The sequence below is a fragment of the Neopsephotus bourkii genome, unplaced genomic scaffold, assembly GCF_033783945.1.
Source record: "Neopsephotus bourkii isolate Nb327-2 ecotype Australia unplaced genomic scaffold, CSIRO-AGI_Nbou_v1 NB_1394, whole genome shotgun sequence".
Lineage (NCBI taxonomy): Eukaryota > Metazoa > Chordata > Aves > Psittaciformes > Psittacidae > Neopsephotus > Neopsephotus bourkii.
In genome coordinates, this window is record NW_026901872.1 from 4,300,760 (window position 1) to 4,320,477 (window position 19,718).

Consider the following 19,718-nt stretch of genomic DNA (forward strand, 5'->3'; position numbering starts at 1 on the left):
AAAAACTCCACCATCTCTAAACTTGAAAATCTGCCGATAGGTCATTCCGATATCTCCTTACGTCTTCCACTACACAATAAGCAACACGTTGTTCTTTTCAGCATATATGCTCCAACTCTGCAAGCTGACCCTGCAGAAAAAGAACAATTCTACTCCGACCTGCGTCACCTCACTCAAAAGGTTCCTATAGAAGATAAGATCATAATCCTTGGTGACTTCAACGCCCGAGTAGGAAAGAACTTTGAGGCCTGGAAAGGAGTACTAGGCAAGCACGGTGTTGGTAGCTGCAATGGTAACGGTCACCTCTTACTAGAGTTCTGTGCAGAGCAACAGCTTACCATCATCACTATCTTCCAGCAGAAAGACAGCTGGAAGACAACCTGGATGCATTCTCGATCTAAACATTGGCACCTTATTGATTATGTTTTAGTGCACCAGAGAAATATTCGTGATGTCTGCCAGACCAGAGTGATGCCTAGTGCAGAATGCCAAACAGATCACCACCTTGTGCGTTGCAAACTTAATTTCCACTTCAAGCCCAAACCTAAGAGGGGCAGCATTCCGAGGAGGAGGCTCAATGTTAATAATCTCCAAATAGCTGCAGTGAGGGACAGCTTTCATGCTAACCTTCAAACTAGTCTTGAAGACCAACTTATAGATTCTTTTCCTGAAGCGCTTTGGCAACATATTAAAAATAGCATCCTGCAGTCCTCCGTAGAATCCATTGGGTTCTCCTCCAAGAAAAACAAAGACTGGTTTGACAATAGCAACCAGGAGGTACAGGAACTGCTGACAAAAAAGAGATCTGCTCATCAAGCACACCTCCCTCAGCCACTCTGCCATGTAAGAAAAGCAGCCTTTAATCTTGCATGTAGCAAACTCCAACAGAAACTTAGAGACATCCAGAACAAGTGGTGGGTCAACCTAGCAGAAAAGACTCAACTATGTGCAGATTTGGGTGACCACAGAGGATTCTATGAGGCTCTGGAGGCAGTATATGGACTCACATTTCAGTTTCAAAGCCCCTTACTTAGCGCAGGTGGCCAAATGCTTCTTAGAGATAAAATCTCCATTCTGAATCATTGGTCTGAACATTTTCAAACCCTCTTTAGTGCTAATCGTGTAGTCCAAGGCAAAGGAATCCAGCACATTTTGCAACATCCGGTGAAAAACAAATTGGATGTAGCCCCTACCATGGTAGAGACTCTTAAGGCCATACATCAGGTGAAAACTGGCAAGGCAGCTGGGGTTGACAGAGTCCCACCTGAAATCTGGAAGCATGGAGGCCAAGCACTTCATGCTAAATTTCATGAGCTAGTTGTGTGCTGTTGGGAACAAGGCAAAATACCGTCAGACTTCATGATGATCGTCACTCTGTATAAGAATAAAGGTGTCAAGTCAGACTGCTCAAGCTACCGTGGTATAACTCTGCTCTCCATTGCTGGTAAAATTCTTGCAAGAATACTGTTGAACAGACTAGTACCTGCTATCGCAGAAGAACTTCTACCTGAAAGTCAGTGTGGCTTCAGGGCTAATAGAAGTACCACAGACATGGTATTTGTTCTCAGACACCAGCAAGAAAAGTGTAGAGAACAGAATAAGGGGTTATATGTAACTTTCGCTGACCTCACCAAAGCTTTTGACACTGTGAGTAGAAAAGGCTTGTGGCTGATCTTGGAATGATTAGGTTGTCCCCCCCAAGTTCCTCAAAATGATTATCCTGTTACATGAGGATCAGCAAGGCCAAGTCAGGTATGGCGATGCACACTCTGAGCCCTTCCCAATAACCAGTGGTGTGAAACAAGGTTGCGTTCTCGCACCGACTTTATTCACAATCTTCTTCAGCATGATGCTCCAAAGGGCTACGGCAGACCTCAACTAGCAAGATGGCATTTATATTAGATATCATACCAATGGTTGCCTATTCAGTCTAAGGCAACTTAAGGCCCACACTAAGACTCTAAATCATCTTGTCTGTGAACTGCTTTTTGCTGATGATGCCGCCCTTGTTGCCCACACAGAAGCAGCTCTGCAACATTTAACATCTTGCTTTGCAGAGGCGGCTGAGGTTTTGGGGCTGTAAGTCAGCTTGAAGAAGACAGTAGTCCTCTACCTGCCTGCACCCCAAGAAGATTATTGTCATCCCCACATTACCATTGGCAAGTCAGAGCTTAAGACAGTTCAGCAGTTCAGCTATCTGGGAAGCATCATTTCCTCGGATGCCACGATCGACAAAGAGATAGACAACAGAATAGCAAAGGCACATAGAGCCTTCGGAAAACTCCGTAAGAGAGTCTGGTGCAATAAACACCTGAGGAAAAGTACAAAGATCAGTATCTATAGAGCCATTGTATTGTCTACTCTTTTATATGGGTCTGAATCATGGGTCATCTACCGTCATCACCTGTGACTCCTGGAACGCTTTCATCAGCACTGCCTCCGTGCAATTCTAAACATCCATTGGACCGACTATACGTCTAATGTCACTGTCCTCGAACAGGCAGGGGTCACCAGCATCGAGGCCATATTACTGAAATTGGCTGCGCTGGGCAGGGCACATCTCTAGGATGAAGGATCACTGCCTCCCCAAGATTGTGTTTTACGGTGAACTTGCCACCAGTAGCCGCAAGAGAGGTTCCCCAAAGAAGAGATATAAGGACTCCCTGAAACAATACCTTAGCCTTGGCCATATTGTCTACCATCAGTGGTCCACCTTGGCCTCCAATCGGGAGACTTGGAGGCACACCATACATAATGCCATTGACTCCTGTGAGAGCTCATGAAGAACTAGTCTCGAGGAGAAAAGACAACGCAGAAAGAATCAAACCCCACCTGTACCACCCAAGGAGACCTTCTGCTGTGCTTTTTGTAGCCAGATTTGCCTATCCCACATTGGCCTTTTTAGTCATCAGTGCACCTGTAGTAAGCGTGGGTAAAGCCCTTCCCAAATATTTGTTCACGAAGTCAAGCCATGAGAGGTTACATTAAGACTGCAGTTTTTAATTCCTGAGTCATAATAATCTTTTTTCAATTTTTGGTTGTTAGAAATGTGGACTTATTATATGCTAGGAAATATTTAGCCAGAGTGCTAACACAGTTTTATGATAGCAATCTGTCTTCATATTGGAGAGGGTGTTTCCCCACTTCATTGCCACTTAGGTAATTAAACTATGAATGCACTGTGAATGCATTACAAATGCTTGTTTCCTGTGACAAATGCAGTCCGTCTTCCTTTTATGCATACATCTGCCATAAAGGGTTGGGAGACTGTAAAGCAACTTCCTTTTTTTTTTTTTTTTTTTTTTTTTGACAGTGGGAAGGAAGCAGCCTCGCAAATTGAGATCTCCTGTGACATCTTTCCCGCTATCTGTTTTCAAGAAGAATGTCTTGCCTCCTTCCAGGAGGCTGTTTCATAGTGTAGGTATACATGCACCTAGTATCTGTTTGCAGGGCTTTGTACTTATAACCTGTCTGTTTCCTATATCCTCCAAGATGCAAAAAAATACGGACAGCAAGATTCAGTGTGACAAAAAGTTCTGTTCGTAACATGAATGTAGAAAATATATCAGTTTCCAAGTCATTCAAATATGTCTACACATAGCTAGAAAAACTGTATTTTCTTGTAAGTTAATAATTCGCTTTTTCGAGAACAACTGGAACAAACTATTCTTTCTACATGGACATGCAAAGCTGAAAAAGTGATGGATGCACTATTAGCTATGGGTGGGAGAGGGCAGTCCAGCCAGCATCTTTTCTCTCATAGCAAAACTGTTTAGAGGCAGAGTAGGACAAAGATAGAGAAATTAAGTGTAATTTGTTAAGTAAATATGAAGGCTGCTAACTTGTGACAGTGAATTGTAGTGGTACAATTAATAGTATAGTTGTCAGGAGCCTGGTGTGACTAGGATGATGAAACTTGAAAAATCAGATCTCTTTCGAAAGTTTTTGCTAGATTTAAAGAAATGATGGGAATTGGAAATAGAGTTTGCAAGAGGAATATATTTATTTTGAAATCGGTTTTGAAAAGCTTATGCTTATGAGACTGATTTTAGGTATGTCAAACAACAGCATTACAATGATGCATTTTTGTCTTTACAGAGGAACCCCACCTACCCAAAATTACAGAAGGTGAGGCACAATATTGGTAGACAGCTACTGGAAATACTAGTGAGGGATAAACAAAAAATTAGGTAACTTTTTAAGACTGGACGTTGCACTGTGGAGAAAAAGGTGAAGAAATAAGAAAAGTCTGAAGTAATTGTTTGGAAGACGGTGCAGGATAAAAGTTGAAAAAGTGAAAAAAGTTAAAGGAACAATTGAACACAATACTTAATAAAATAATAACAATTATACAAAAAACAATCAAAACTTCCCAACAGTTTAAGTGGTTCTTAGGGCATAGGACATAGGTGAAGCTCATGTCATTGATAACAGTAATGAATTCTGAAATAATTCATAGAAGACTAAAGGGAAGATAAAGCTTTCATTATTAATTTAACTGAATTCAGTAAGTTTCTTGCAAAATTATGAGATTTTTCAGTAATTGTTCATTAATTGAATTATTTTTATTTAAGCTTTTATTTAAAAAAAAATTAAAAAAATTAAAAAGTTATAAAACCCAAAAAGTATTTCAGGAGGTTGTGGAATCTTTATGTATGTTGATTTCTTACTACTGGCAGTATAGAGATCTATGCTTGTAACTTAGGTTAGATAATTATCAGGTGAAGGGTTCTAGATAAAAATTCCAACTGTGAGTATTTTGAACTGAGCCAAACAAAAGCCTTACTTTGTATATTTTATTGGTAACCTAGGAAAATCATTATTTGAACAAACTGTCTCTAACTCTACTTTTTTTTTTCTGTCATCTACTGAACAAAAAAAAAAATATTTCTTGTCTACAGAAGTACTTGTTACTGTCCTTTGTATTTTTCTGAAGGGTTGATCAAACAACATGCCTGAGATCATGCAATAAGCTAGTAGCTAATATTTTGTTTCTTGAGGCTGGTAATATTCTTAATATGCACAGATACATGGAACAGCAGAACAATAATGCCTATTTTTGCTAGGCACACAGGTGTTCTAGTGACTGAGTTTTGCCTTATGGTGTCCAAAGAATGAGTTATATTACAGTTTGATACACAAATTATATTTAAGATGGAACACCATTGTAAATTATGCATTATGCAAATTTATCTACAGAACAAGAACAATGAGTTTATAATGTACACTGGACTCTGTAATTTTTTATTTTTTTTTTTTTTGTACATAGAAAAGGAATCTCTGTGACAGAAATAATGCATCTTTGAGATGAACTGGTGTCACTAAAAAGTCCTGTTTAATATTGTGATTATTTTTTTATCTGGCACTTCTACATAAAAAGAAATTTATGAAAACCTGCTGAAACTCTGGGCAGAGCCTTTACTTGCAGATATAATTGCTGGTAGCAGAGCGAAAAGCACACCTTTTGATCACAAACAGAACTTCACCCCTGCTGTCACTATAAGAAAAGTTTAAAGTCTTTATAAAACTCTCTCTCTTGCATTTTTCATGTGGTTGCTAATGAAAGCCATGATATTTCACAGTCTTAATTTGGTAAGTGCAATTTCACAGGTTATTGATTTCTAAGCATTCAATAAACAATTGTGTGAAGACTTTCCATTTTTACATGTGGAATAATTCTTATATGCTTTTACGAGTTACAAATAGCAAAGCAATATTTTTTTCTCTTACGAAGTGGTCATGTTTTGTTTCTTGACTATATGCTGTAGATATATAGCCAGTAATATGCACTGAATTCTCTTTCACGGACACCCCCTTGTCGTGGGGAAAGAGCTTGCGTGCCCTTGTGAAGTTGGGAGTTATGCTGGTGGTGGCTTATGCTTCCGGTAGGGTCTCCCATGCCAGTCAGCTCTCAAATGAAGGGTCAGACAAAGTGTGTCCATGGGCAGGATGGGCTCACTAGCCTTCAGGCAACCATCCTAGGAGAAGGACAACTCCAACTTCAAACTCGGGCAGATGGAGCTCGTGTAGCCCTGTAAGGCCATCCATCTAAGAGAAGGATACTCTAATTAAACCTACGACCTGAGGACTTTGCTGTCACCGTCCAAGCTTGCTAGGCCCTGGCAGATAAACCTCAGGTGTAAAGGGTGAGGCCAGTTCTGCGCACGCTGTGCCTCACCTAAAATAAATCCACTGCGCAGGCCCGAAGGGTTTACCCACACTTGCAAAGCCCTGCAGCGACAGGCGAGGGACGAAACGGCAGGTGATAAGGTGCACTGGAAGTCGCAGACCCAACCCTGCATGCAGGCGGTTCAGGACATTGGTCGCTCAAGTCTGACCCAGGAGATGACAGTCTTGTTCGGCAGCATCCTGAATGACCAAGCAGCCTTTTTCAAGGACAGCACTGCTTGCTCCATATGGAGAGAGGCCTAGAAAAGGTGGCCTAACCAAAGCTCATCTCCCCCTCCACCTGGTTGGCTAGCCGCGGCCAACGGGCATCTTCTATTGCGGTCAATTAAAAACAAAGAGACCAAGGCATACACCTGCCTCCAAAGGTGTGTCCAGATTGACACTCGCATGTTGGAACATCAGAACCATGCTTGATACAGTGAACAGTGGGCGTCCTGAGCGCCATTCTGCTCTAATTGCCCATGAACTGTCACGTCTTAACATCGATATCGCTGCACTCAGTGAAGTTCGCCTTCATGAGGAAGGTAGCCTCAAAGAACATGGTGCTGGCTATACACTCTACTGGTCAGGCAAACCCAAAACTGAAAGTCATCTTTCTGGAGTTGGCTTCATGATTAAAAACTCCATAGCCTCCAAACTTGAAAATTTGCCGATAGGTCATTCCGACCGTATTATCTCCTTACGTCTTCCACTACACAATAAGCAACACGTTGTTCTTTTCAGCATATATGCTCCAACTCTGCAAGCTGACCCTGCAGAAAAAGAACAATTCTACTCCGACCTGCATCACCTCACTCAGAAAGTTCCTATAGAAGATAAGATCATAATCCTTGGTGACTTCAACGCCCGAGTAGGAAAGAACTTTGAGGCCTGGAAAGGAGTACTAGGCAAGCACAGTGTTGGTAGCTGCAATGGTAACGGTCACCTCTTACTAGAGTTCTGTGCAGAGCAACAGCTTACCATCACCAACACTATCTTCCAGCAGAAAGACAGCTGGAAGACAACCTGGATGCATCCACGATCTAAACATTGGCACCTTATTGATTATGTTTTAGTGCGCCAGAGAAATATTCGTGATGTCTCAGACCAGAGTGATGCCTAGTGCAGAATGCCAAACAGACCACCGCCTTGTGCGTTGCAAACTTAATTTCCACTTCAAGCCCAAACCTAAGAGGGGCGGCATTCCAAGGAGGAGGCTCAATGTTGATAATCTTCAAATAGCTGCAGTGAGGGACAGCTTTCATGCTAACCTTCAAACTAGTCTTGAAGACCAACTTATAGATCCTTCTCCTGAAGCGCTTTGGCAACATATCAAAAACAGCATCCTGCAGTCCTCTGTAGAATCCATTGGGTTCTCCTCCAAGAAAAACAAAGACTGGTTTGACGATAGCAACCAGGAGGTACAGGAATTGCTGACAAAAAAAGAGATCTGCTCATCAAGCACACCTCGCTCAGCCACTCTGCCATGTAAGAAAAGCAGCCTTTAATCTTGCATGTAGCAAACTCCAACAGAAACTTAGAGACATCCAGAACAAGTGATGGGTCAACCTAGCAGAAAAGACTCAACTATGTGCAGATTTGGGTGACCACAGAGGATTCTATGAGGCTCTGAAGGCAGTATATGGACCCACATTCCAGGTTCAAAGCCCCTTACTTGGTGCAGATGGCCAAATGCTTCTTACAGATAAAATCTCCATCCTGAATCGTTGGTCTGAACATTTTCAAACCCTCTTTAGTGCTAATCGTGTAGTCCAAGGTGAAGGAATCCAGCACATTCTGCAACATCTGGTGAAAAACGAATTGGATTTAGCCCCTACCATGGGAGAGACTCTTAAGGCCATACAGCAGGTGAAAACTGGCAAGGCAGCTGGGGTTGACGGAGTCCCACCTGAAATATGGAAGCATGGAGGCCAAGCACTTCATGCTAAATTTCATGAGCTAGTTGTGTGCTGTTGGGAACAAGGCAAAATACCGTCAGACTTTCGTGATGCAATCATCGTCACTCTGTATAAGAAAAAAGGTGTCAAGTCAGACTGCTCAAACTACCGTGGTATAACTCTGCTCTCCATTGCTGGTAAAATTCTTGCAAGAATACTATTGAACAGACTAGTACCTGCCATCGCAGAAGAACTTCTACCTGAAAGTCAGTGTGGTTTAGGGCTAATAGAAGTACCACAGACATGGTATTTGTTCTCAGACAATTGCAAGAAAAGTGTAGAGAACAGAATAAGGGGTTATACGTAACTTTCGTTGACCTCACCAAAGCTTTTGACACTGTGAGCAGGAAAGGCTTGTGGCTGATCTTAGAACGATTAGGTTGTCCCCCCAAGTTCCTCAAAATGATTATTCTGTTACATGAGGATCAGCAAGGCCAAGTCAGGTATGGCGATGCACACTCTGAGCCCTTCCCAATAACCAGTGGTGTGAAACAAGGTTGTGTTCTCGCACCGACTTTATTCACAATCTTCTTCAGCATGATGCTCCAAAGGGCTACGGCAGACCTCAACGAACAAGACGGCATTTATATTCGATATCGTACCGATGGTAGCCTATTCAATCTAAGGCGACTGAAGGCCCACACTAAGACCCTAAACCATCTTGTCCGTGAACTGCTCTTTGCTGATGATGCCGCCCTTGTTGCCCACACAGAAGCAGCTCTGCAGCGTTTAACATCTTGCTTTGCGGAGGCGGCTGAGGTTTTTGGGCTGGAAGTCAGCTTGAATAAGACAGTAGTCCTCTACCAGCCTGCACCCCAAGAAGATTATCGCCATCCCCATATTACCATCGGCGAGTCAGAGCTTAAGACAGTTCAGCAGTTCAGCTATCTGGGAAGCATCATTTCCTTGGATGCCACGATCGACAAAGAGATAGACAACAGAATAGCAAAGGCATATAGAGCCTTTGGAAAACTCCATAAAAGAGTCTGGTGTAACAAACACCTGAAGAAAAGTACAAAGATCAGTGTCTATAGAGTCATTGTATTGTCTACTCTTTTATATGGGTCTGAATCATGGGTCATCTACCGTCATCACCTGCGACTCCTGGAATGCTTTCATCAGCGCTGCCTCCGTACAATTCTAAACATCCATTGGACTGACTATGTGTCTAATGTCACTGTCCTCGAACAGGCAGGGGTCACCAGCATCGAGGCCACATTGCTGAAACTGCAGCTGCGCTGGGCAGGGCACGTTTCTAGAATGAAGGATCACCGCCTCCCCAAGATTGTGTTTTACGGTGAACTTGCCACTGATAGCCGCAAGAGAGGTGCCCCAAAGAAGAGATACAAGGACTCCCTGAAACAATACCTTAGCCTTGGCCATATTGACTACCATCAGTGGTCCACCTTGGCCTCCAATCGGGAGACTTGGAGGCACACCATACATAACGCCGCTGACTCCTTTGAGAGTTCACGAAGAACTAGTCTCGAGGAGAAAAGACAACGCATGAAGAATCGTGTCCCACCTGTTCCACCCAAGTAGACCTTCTGCTGTGCTTTTTGTAGCCAGATTTGCCTATCCCACGTTGGCCTTCTTAGTCATCAGCGCGCTTGTAGTAAGCGTGGGTAAATGCCCTTCCCAAATCTTCGTTCGCGAAGTCAAGCCATGATGATGATGCACTGAATTGCATTGAATGGGTTTTGGATCATTTTGCATAATTAATCTTGGATAAGTGAAAATTGAAAAAAGTCGAACATAACACGATTTACTATTTGAGTAACAATGACATGATATGACATTTTCTGATTAAAGTGTTATTTATTTGGCGCCAGGGCTTCAGTGGAATGTAGGAGAAAAGTATTTCAATTTGAGTATGTAAAATACCTAAGTAGCCTATAAAGTACTCTGCTTTCTACAGTGATACAATTCTGCTATTTTCTGCATCTCTCTGTATACCATTTTCAGACTGGAGAAATGTCTAAATCTAAGCCTCTGTTTACTCAAAGAAATGCAGTATAGTTTCAAGTCATATAAATTCTTTCAACTATATTTCAAAGTAAGTTTAGTTTCCTTTTGAAACTTATTTTAGTTTTATGTAATGTTGTTTGCTATTGCTGTTTCTGAACCTTTGCAGCTCAAGAATGGCAGTTTTACTAATTACTTTCCCATTTCCTAAGAAAAGAGATACAGGTGGCTAAACCTGTATGTGTGATCCCTTTTTTTCTGGCATTTTCTCTTTAACTGTCCAACAGCATTACTGTAAGCTAAGGCATTTCATTTCTTTACACTTTATATTAAAGCTTATTAGTGTGTAAAGTCAATGAGCAAAAATCAAGTCTGAGTAGTATGGTCTTACTAGCAATAAATGTGACCAACTGCACGAGGTACACGGCATGGCAAATCAGATACCTACCTAATCGTAGGGTATCAACTAGTCTGCCCAAAATACATTCTGAGGATTAATCTCTGTTTATCTTGCCACAAAACCCCCATTTATACCTAAATAAATCTTATCTGGGATGAAAAGGTTGAAGGTTTTTAAGGTGTCCCTAGGAGACCATTGGTCGGATTGCCTTTTCCTTATAATTTTCTGTGTACAGTTGCCATTACTTACAGTGACCTAATATGAGTACTTAAAGGGTTGTTAAATTGTGGGAAGAATCAGAACACTTTACTGGGATTTTACTGCTGTTTTACCTTTTCTTTTTTCAAAGACATTTGGAGCAAGTAAAGGGTGATTAGAGAACAGCACCCTTGTTCAAATCAAAGCCCTTTTTCTAGGAAAGGAGAATCACCATGGAATCAGATGCTGTTGATCCTAAGTGTTAAGCTTCTATTTCTGTTTACATGGGTTTAAGATCCATAAAGGCTCAAAGTCTGAATTTTCTCATCAACACCTTTGGGCTCTTGTAAAGCATTTCTCTTTTGAGTTCTTGAAACTGAAAATTAGTCTGCACAATGTTGCTGAAGTGAATTTCTTTCCTCTTTTTTTTTTTTTTTTTTTAATGTGCTATGCACCCAAGTTTGCCATTTAATAAAGAAACACTTGAGATTATTGGTTATTTTCAATGCTGATAATTTCTGTGAGCCTTTTAGTTTTCTTATTCTTATCACCCTTCAGTGTCATTATTGTAATCCTGTTTCCTTATTTCTGTACTATTGATTGAGTCATTTAAAGATAAAAAATAGCCTAGTCTGACTAGCTCCTGAATGTTTCAAATTCCCACACTAAACTCAGGTTTTTTTGCATATGCCAACTGAGAAATATTATGGAAAAAACTCATCTGGAATCTGTCCTGTGCAATGATTACTGGATTTTGAGGTACACGAGTACTGAAAAGGGTTTTGAAAGAATCAGGGAATCTTCAGGTGAATTTGTGTTGGAGTTCCTGCAGAACATAATCAACAACATATGCAAAGAGAAAGGTTTATTTTTATATCACTAATTGGCCATAAGTACTTATACATGGGTTTCATGAACTGTTAGAAAGCAAGTGGCATTTGCTGGATGATTCTCTTTAACTAATTCCTACTTTAACGTGCTGCTGACTGCATTTAAAGCATTGATTAAGCGGACAGCATTTGTAGTGAAAAAAACGTACCTCCTGAACAGGATAACTAGCAGGCTTTTTATCTGTGCTTTCTTAGAAAAGAAATAAAAGATTAACTTACTGTCTTCTACTAAGCTTATTGCTTGCTAGTTTTCAGGGTAATAATTTAAATGTGCTGAGCCTTTGGGGCTTGCTTTTGAGTAGTTATTTAATGACTTGCTAATTTACAGATATACTGCTGAGTTTGAGTGTTGTTTATAAATGGCAAACAGGAAAGAGGGCAAAATCTGTGGCAAACACTGTCTAATGACTCAAGAACAAAATAGACTAAGCTCATTGCAACCCAATCTAACATAATAGAACTGACATAAATTCAGTCAGGGTACTTCTCTTTTTCTGACCTGAAAAGAGTAGCATGTTTTGAATAGCCAAGAAGAGACAGGATTATTACCCTATCTGTTCAAATGTAAACTGACTTAGGCCTAAATTCTGAATTAACAAACAATATGAATTCATTCAGATCTGCTCATTCCTGTTATTTTTGGTTTTCAGAATTGCTGTTGTTGTCACGTCTAAACTCCCTGGAGGAAGAGAAGAAATGAGTCTATTTGACCCTAGAAACCTCATTTATTAGGCACGGATTTATTTCTTGTAAATGACTTGTAATTCTAATTCTTCAGCAATAAAACTAAAAAAGTCTGCATAGGGCTGTCATCAAAGTGAGGAAAAAAAAAAGAAAGAAAAAGCCTGAAATATCTACCTACTACCCATACTAATGAGCTTTGCTGCATCATTACAGTTTATTTGTGAAAGCATTTGTTGATCATCCAAAGATACCAAAATAAACTTGGATTTCTGATCAACATGGTTCGTACTCCAGACGGGATAGGAACACATGAGCAGATGATGTTTGTTTTATCCTTTAGAAGAAGTTTGCAAGAGATACCTAGCATAATATACTTAATAATGTAACAAGATCGAGTATAGCAGGATTAGAGAAATGTTCTTTTCTAAATCAGTAATACATAACTGTTTGTGTTGAGGAATCATGGTTAATAAAGTTTTGCCAGTTTAATTTCCTACACTATTGTATTACCAACATACAAATGGCAATACTGATCAATATAAGCCAGCTGATGATATCTCAGAATCCAATTTAATGTTATGCAAGTGAAGCTACTGTGGGTAATAATTTTAAAAGGTAACTCAATCTCTTAAATAATTAGTGCCAGCATGTGACACAGAATAGATGGTGGGGTGAGATACAAAGATAACTCTGTTGGTTCTCTGTAAAATTATCTGCAGGCCATATTTCATTATGCAGGCTTCCAGCTACTTTAAAGGAATTCTGTGAGGCCTAGTAATTACTATGACAGAAAGATGGGCCAGCCTTTCCTTCTTAAACCTGTAGACCTTTGTACAATGACTGTAGGAGATCATGTGGAATACTTTTTGGACAAAAACTAATTCAAAAGTAAACCACTAGCATATATCAGAAACAAATACTGTTTCCTGAACTGTACTATAATCTACCAAGAGTCAATACAATACATTATTTATTTTTAATAACTGATATTAAAAATTATTATTAAATATCTAATTAATTAATTTAATTATTTATTATATTAATGCACTTTACAATTTTTCTACCACCAGGAGTGCAGGTTGGATCTATTATAGGTCTATTGATATAATTCTTACAACATACTATCTACTGAATGTAATGAACCTCATGCAATGAAACTATTATTGCCATAAAGTATAAAAATTTCTTATCTGCTCCTTTATATTTTGATAGAATATATAAAATAATCACATTGGTTTGAATTAATTGATAATATTGTTTCATATGCTGGACTAATATATGTTCCCCTTTGCTCTTTCATTATGTAATCTGTTTCATATATATCTAGTTGAAGTAAAAAAATAGTCAGCTTCATATATGAAATTCTTAATTTTTTAGCACTACAAGACATATAAAACCATATGGCTTTCATTTGAAATAATCTCATGACATATTCATAAAGAAGAGGTTATTATCTGTGTTGTAAATTATTTGGAAATGCTAGCATAAGTTTCCTCAAGGGCTAGTACTTCCTGACACGTTTCCTTATTTTCAGTAAAAGTCTGAACTTGAAACACTGAATTAAGTAAATTTTAACTAAGAATATATGGCTATATGATGAGGAAATAATTAAATTTTTCTTGTGTTTCTATTTCCCCCCCCCCGCCCTTTTTTTTTTTTTTTTTTTAATTACAGACATCATTCTCTTTGTAGGCTAAATTCACTTTGTACTAATGCATCTTTGGTTAAAAGTATGTAATCTATCATTAAGAATATATTCCCAATTGATTACCAGTTAAGTCAGTTAGATTTTTAATTTTCTTTCCCAGGTGGTGTAAAATGAATGTGAATTTGAAGAAGTGAACTACACTCTTAGAATCAGTGGGAAGATACAATTGCTTTCTCTAGTTCATAAAATCATAGAATCATGGAATAGTTTGGGTTGTGTCCTGGTTTCAGCAGTAGCAGTCATTTTCTTCCTTAGTAGCTGGTGCAGTGCTGTGGTTTTGACTTTCGGACTGGGAACAGCGCCGATAACACTGATGTTTTTAGTTGTTGCTAACCGATGTTTACCCTGACCAAGTGCTTTCTGAGTCTCATGCTCTGCCAGGTAGGAGGGGAAGCTGGGAGGAAGCAGAGACAGGACACATGACCCAAGCTAGCAAAAGAGGTATTCCATGCCACAGCACATCATGCCCAATATATAAACTGGGGGCAGTTACCTGGAAGGGCTAGATCGTTGCTCGTGTCGGGGTGGTTATCGGTCGGCAGGTGGTGAGCGGTTATACTCTCTTCCCTTGTTATTTCCCTTACCATCATTATTATTGGTGGTAACAGTAGTGGTTTGTGTTATACCTTCGTTACTGGACTGTTCTTATCTCAACCCGTGGCAGTTACATTCTTTCAATTCTCCTCCCTATCTCTTCAGGAGCAGGGGGACGAAGGGAGTAGGGAGGGAGCGAGCGGCTGCATGGTTCTGGGTTGCCAGCTGGACAAACCACAACAAGTTGGAAGAGACCCTAAAGACTGCCTAGTTCCAACCACTGAGCCATAGACAGGGACACTTTCCACTAGATTAGGTTGCTCATATTTATATTTTGAATAATTTTATCAAAGAATAAAGAAATAGATTACTTCCATGTCTATGCTAAAAAGCACCAACATTTCGGTGTTAACAGACTTACAACTTCAGTTGTCCCTCCTAATGCAGTGAGATTTTTCTATCTTGTACTTCTAGTGGTGAAAAGTAGGAAGGATGCATTGTTTACATATATCAGATTCTGGAAGCCTGTGATGAAGTTTGGTCACGTCTTATGGACTTTCTCTTGTGGTTTACAGACTGTCAGGATCCAGCCACCCCTTGCCACCGCATTGTGACATGGATTCATGTAGCTCTGAGGAATTCTACCAAGCTGTTCACCATGCAGAGCAAACCTTCAGAAAGATGGAGAGCTATCTGAAGCAGCAGCAACTCTGTGATGTTATCCTGATTGCTGGGAATCGCAAGATACCTGCACATAGGTAGGGCATATGCATAAGATACTGAAACTATGAAAGTAAATGTTTTGGGTTTGCTTATGTCTTAGAAGAGTGTTTTCTGTGGCCTCTTATGCCTGCTTTCTTCTTGCTTTAAACACCACAAGTTTAAGTGGCTGCACGGGCCTCTAAAGTTGGTTCCTTTCTTTTGAACAGATTTCAAAAATTCAAGAAGCACTCAACTATCAAACTTACCATGAGTGTGCCAAACATTTCTCCCTGCAGTAATGTTATTCATGTGTGAGAATAGAAATTTCTGAAATGAGATGCTGTGCAGCTACACTTGATCACAGCGTCATTTTAGCATTAGATTATAATACTCTGATCAGTCATTCTCTCAGACACTTAGAGTAGAATAATACCGAATACAGACTTCCTATGATCTGTACCTTTGTATCGACTAAAAAATATCTTAATTACTTTTAATGATAATTATTAGTATAAAAATTATTATAACATTTTATTTTTTTAAATTCTATAAGATTACCTGGTATTAAAGAAGTCACTATATATATGAAAATATGCTTGGTTTGGGATTGTAATTAGAGCTTAAAAGTTATTCTTCATTGAGATTTTGGTCTTACCTATAGACTTTATTTAGTGCATGCAAATAAAAATCCAATCCTAGAGTTTAGATTAAAATAGAGATTACTTCTGAGTTTCCAGGCGAGCAGGATTTTTTGCATTTAAACTCTACATAATGCTGCAAAGTAAGGGTGACCTATTGCTGCTTGTGCCCTGCTTTCTCTGCTGAGCTAATAAACTCAGCGCAGACTATGGTTCCCTAGCACAGAAACAAAAAAAATAAAAAAATAAAATTAACTTTATGATGTAGAGAAACACTGTAAAGTCATCCCAGTAACTTGGACCTTACAAAATTCTTTCTGGCATAAGTGAAGATGGACACAGAGACTATTCTTTTTCCGTTTTACAGAAAAGTTGACTATTTTATATTCCAACTCCCATAATAATAACTAAAAAGATGCAATATGTAAGACGGCAAATCCAAAGTTGTTTTTCAAATACTATAAAGTAAAACCAGACAGAAACCTTAATTAAAATATTTAAACTGCCCCAGTGATTATAATAAATGAGAGAATAATTCCACTTTACAAGCAGCAACGGATTGATCTAGGTAGTTTGCAGCACACAGGAAACAGCTTGGTTTCAGATTAATAGCTGTAATAAACATAGAAATCTTTGTCCTCTTCTTTCAGCACTTTTTATTTTTAAGACTGTTTCTACTCCCTTGTTTTCTAAGAGCTGCCATTCCTATTTCTTCCTTGCGTTCACATACTCAGATGATAATTACACTTAGATGCCAGCTAAGTCCCCAGTAGCTTCTTCCCACTGACTTGGCAACTAACACAATTCCTGTGTTCAAGACTTTTTCTGCTGTTAAATGTATCATGCATCTGGCACTTTATGCACCCCTGATAATTGTGGTCTGATGCCATTTTTATCTAAATCACCAACATCTTTCCTTTATGTGTATAGCAAGTACAGAGGGAATAATATTAAGCTACAGTCCTTCTGTCCATCTGCATTTTCAGTGTTCCAGAGCTGCAAGATATGCCTTAAAGTGCCTCCCAACAAAAAGAAAACGGGAGGGATAATAACCTAAGGCTTTGTAATTGGTGTCTAATGTTACATGCCAGTATATTACTGCCAGTTTATGTCATCCATATTAAACAGGGAAAATAATACCAATTGTGGAATATTTCTATGTATCTAAGAAGTATTTTTTTTTCTGAATGTAGTTTAAGAATGTGGATTCAGACATTGAAATTTTATTTTTTTTAACTGTGTTGAAAAATGTGAAAAGCAAAAATAGGCCAAGTAAATGTCAAGAAGGAAAAACAATATTCTCATTCTTTCTGAAAAAAATTATAAGATACATCCAGTGTGTATTTACCCATATATTCCTTCTTGAGAATGACACGGAAATTGATCTTTCCAGTCTTCAGAAATCTCCTGTAATTATCATGATCTGTTAAAGAGAGAGTGGTCTTTCAATAACATTATTGAGCTCCCTCAACCATTGGTCCTTGAACTTATCCTCTCTGGTCCCAAGGACCTGTGTATGTCCAGTTCATTTAACTGCATCCTAAGTACATCTTCTATTATGAGTGACACCCCACAGATCCTGCCACTGGGCACAGGGACCTAAAAGACCTGAAGGCAAATCATGCTAAAAAAAAAAAAAAAAATTAAAAATTATAAAAAATGTCATTGCTAGTAGCATTAGCTCCTTTTTTCCCCTCTTCTCTAATCACATATTTTGATTATGTCCTTTGGTGATCTGTTTAAATAACTTATTCTCTAGAGGAGAAGTTACTGCTGTGCCATAGCTCTAATTTTAAAATATTATGAACATGGCATTTATAGTTTCTCCACTCACTTTGGAGATGCATGCTGTATATATTTTTCTAATTTTCTGTACCTCTCATTTAGACTGTAATCTCTTTCAGACATTGCAGCTTTACAGTACCTGGAATAGAAGGAACTCAGGCATTGCTGTTACAAAACAAGCAAATTAATAAAGCCAACCCACTATAATTGACACTTCCTTTTTTATTCAAGATACAATCAGCCAAATGCAGTTATATCTAGAAATCTAACTAGACTGCAGCTAGTAGATGTCATCTGAAACAGAAAACCATTGGGAAGTAAATGTTATTCAGAACGATAGTGACATGATCAGGGCAGTAATTATTTCCAAGGTAAAAAAAAAATTCTTCATCAAGCAATAATCCATAGGTCAACATGAAATTAAAAATACATATTTGCCACAAATAATTTGATTATTTGCTTGAAGAAAACTAACTTGGATGGCATTGGTTTTTAAATGCTGTATTTGAAATATTATATTCTACAGCTGCTGAATAAACATCAAAAATGCCAAAACCAGCCAAAGTCAATACAAATGAAAGATAGACCTTTTTTGATTTACACTAGAGTTCATTAAAACTTCCAGCCAAGAAGTATATATTATAGGCAATGCTAAAGTCAGACTAAGGTTTAAGCCATAAGTTGTTTACTAGGAATGGTGCATAAAGCAATACAGGAACTCAGTGATGTAGGAGAAAAAAAATAATAAATTGATATAAGCATACAATTTACCTACCCCTATTCAATTAAAACAAAACACTCCCATATAACAGAGGTGGAATTGCAATAAAACAGAAAATTCAATAAAAGCACAAAATGCAAAAAATATAGGTGAAGAGTTACATCCTCAGGTTGTGATTCTGATTTTCATTGCACTTAGTGAGAGACCAAGATTGTGAATGAAAAGTAACGGAGAAACCTACTGTTGTTGATGTTTCAGTATTGTCAAGTATACTTGAGTTTATAATGAGAAATGAGTTCCTTCATTTTCTGATTTATCTTACTATCAAAGATACATAGACATTTATATTCTTTCTGATACCCAGGGATCAGAGGGGATTCTTAGTGTGATGGGAAAACTAGCACAGATCGATAAGAAAATTATCATTTACATATAGAACAAAGAAATGCATTAGGGTGGCTAATCTTTCTACAAATGTTTGTATGAAAAGTGAAAATCTGTCTTTCAAAACAAAATTTAAATTTTTTGTCATAAATTCTGCTGATGACTTTTTTTGGATGCTCAGCTGTAAAGTAGTACAGCTTTTATATACTATAATTCAGATAAATTTAATAAAACTCTTTCCACAAACTAATTTATGGTCTCCTTTCCAGTTCTGTAGGGGGAAGGGCCATCTTTTTCACTGTATTTTGAGCACTACTATAGAGAGAAGATGTTTAAGAAAAAAAAAAGTATCAATAAAGTGGAAAAAATTAATGTAGGAAGTTAAGCTGAAAGGAGAGATGAAAGGATTAAGAACCAGATAGAGAAGGAAAGACAGTTGAAAGGCAGTGGGTAAAAGAGGTAAAAGGAAAAGTGTGTAGTCCTAAGATTCGGCTTGTTTTCTTGCATTAATCAGTAACAGATTCATATGGAAAGCACACAGTAGAAGTAATACATCTGCCCTATGTATCACTACCAGATATCTGTAATTAAGGTTTGAGGAACTTCCCGTTTCAAACACTGCATCTAAACTGATGTTTACCACAACCTACCAACCATGAGTTTAAAACAAAATTGGTAAAATAATATGGCTGGGACAGAATGGCAAGAACAACAGAAATTCCTGCTATCAGAGGGAAAGCAGAGATGCAATTTAGACAAGCTTTTAATATTAACCTTGATTGATAACTCCTGTTTTTACATATTTTTTTTTTAAGAAGAAGGAGTAGTCAATAAAGAATATTTCCTGATACTGACATTAATATTTTCAGAGGAATTTCTGTGATCTCCACAAGGAACTCTTCTGGTTTTATTTGTACCTTTTTCAGACATAACAGATCTTAAGTTCACATCATTCAGTATGTACCAGTTCAAGATTTTGCTCA

The 19,718-nt window shown here is 38.5% G+C and overlaps 1 protein-coding gene and 1 long non-coding RNA gene across 3 annotated transcripts in view; both read left to right on the forward strand.

Moving 5' to 3' along the window:
- LOC133220028 (uncharacterized) overlaps positions 1-19,718 on the forward strand; it is a 901,957-nt gene that overhangs the window by 251,081 nt on the left and 631,158 nt on the right. The gene's annotated exons all lie outside the window — the stretch shown is intronic.
- Positions 1-19,718, forward strand: part of KLHL1 (kelch like family member 1) — a 195,855-nt gene that overhangs the window by 51,543 nt on the left and 124,594 nt on the right. The window contains exon 2 of the mRNA XM_061367773.1: positions 15,081-15,263. Within this exon, the coding sequence (XP_061223757.1) occupies positions 15,081-15,263 (183 nt within the window). The remainder of the gene's footprint in view (positions 1-15,080; positions 15,264-19,718) is intronic.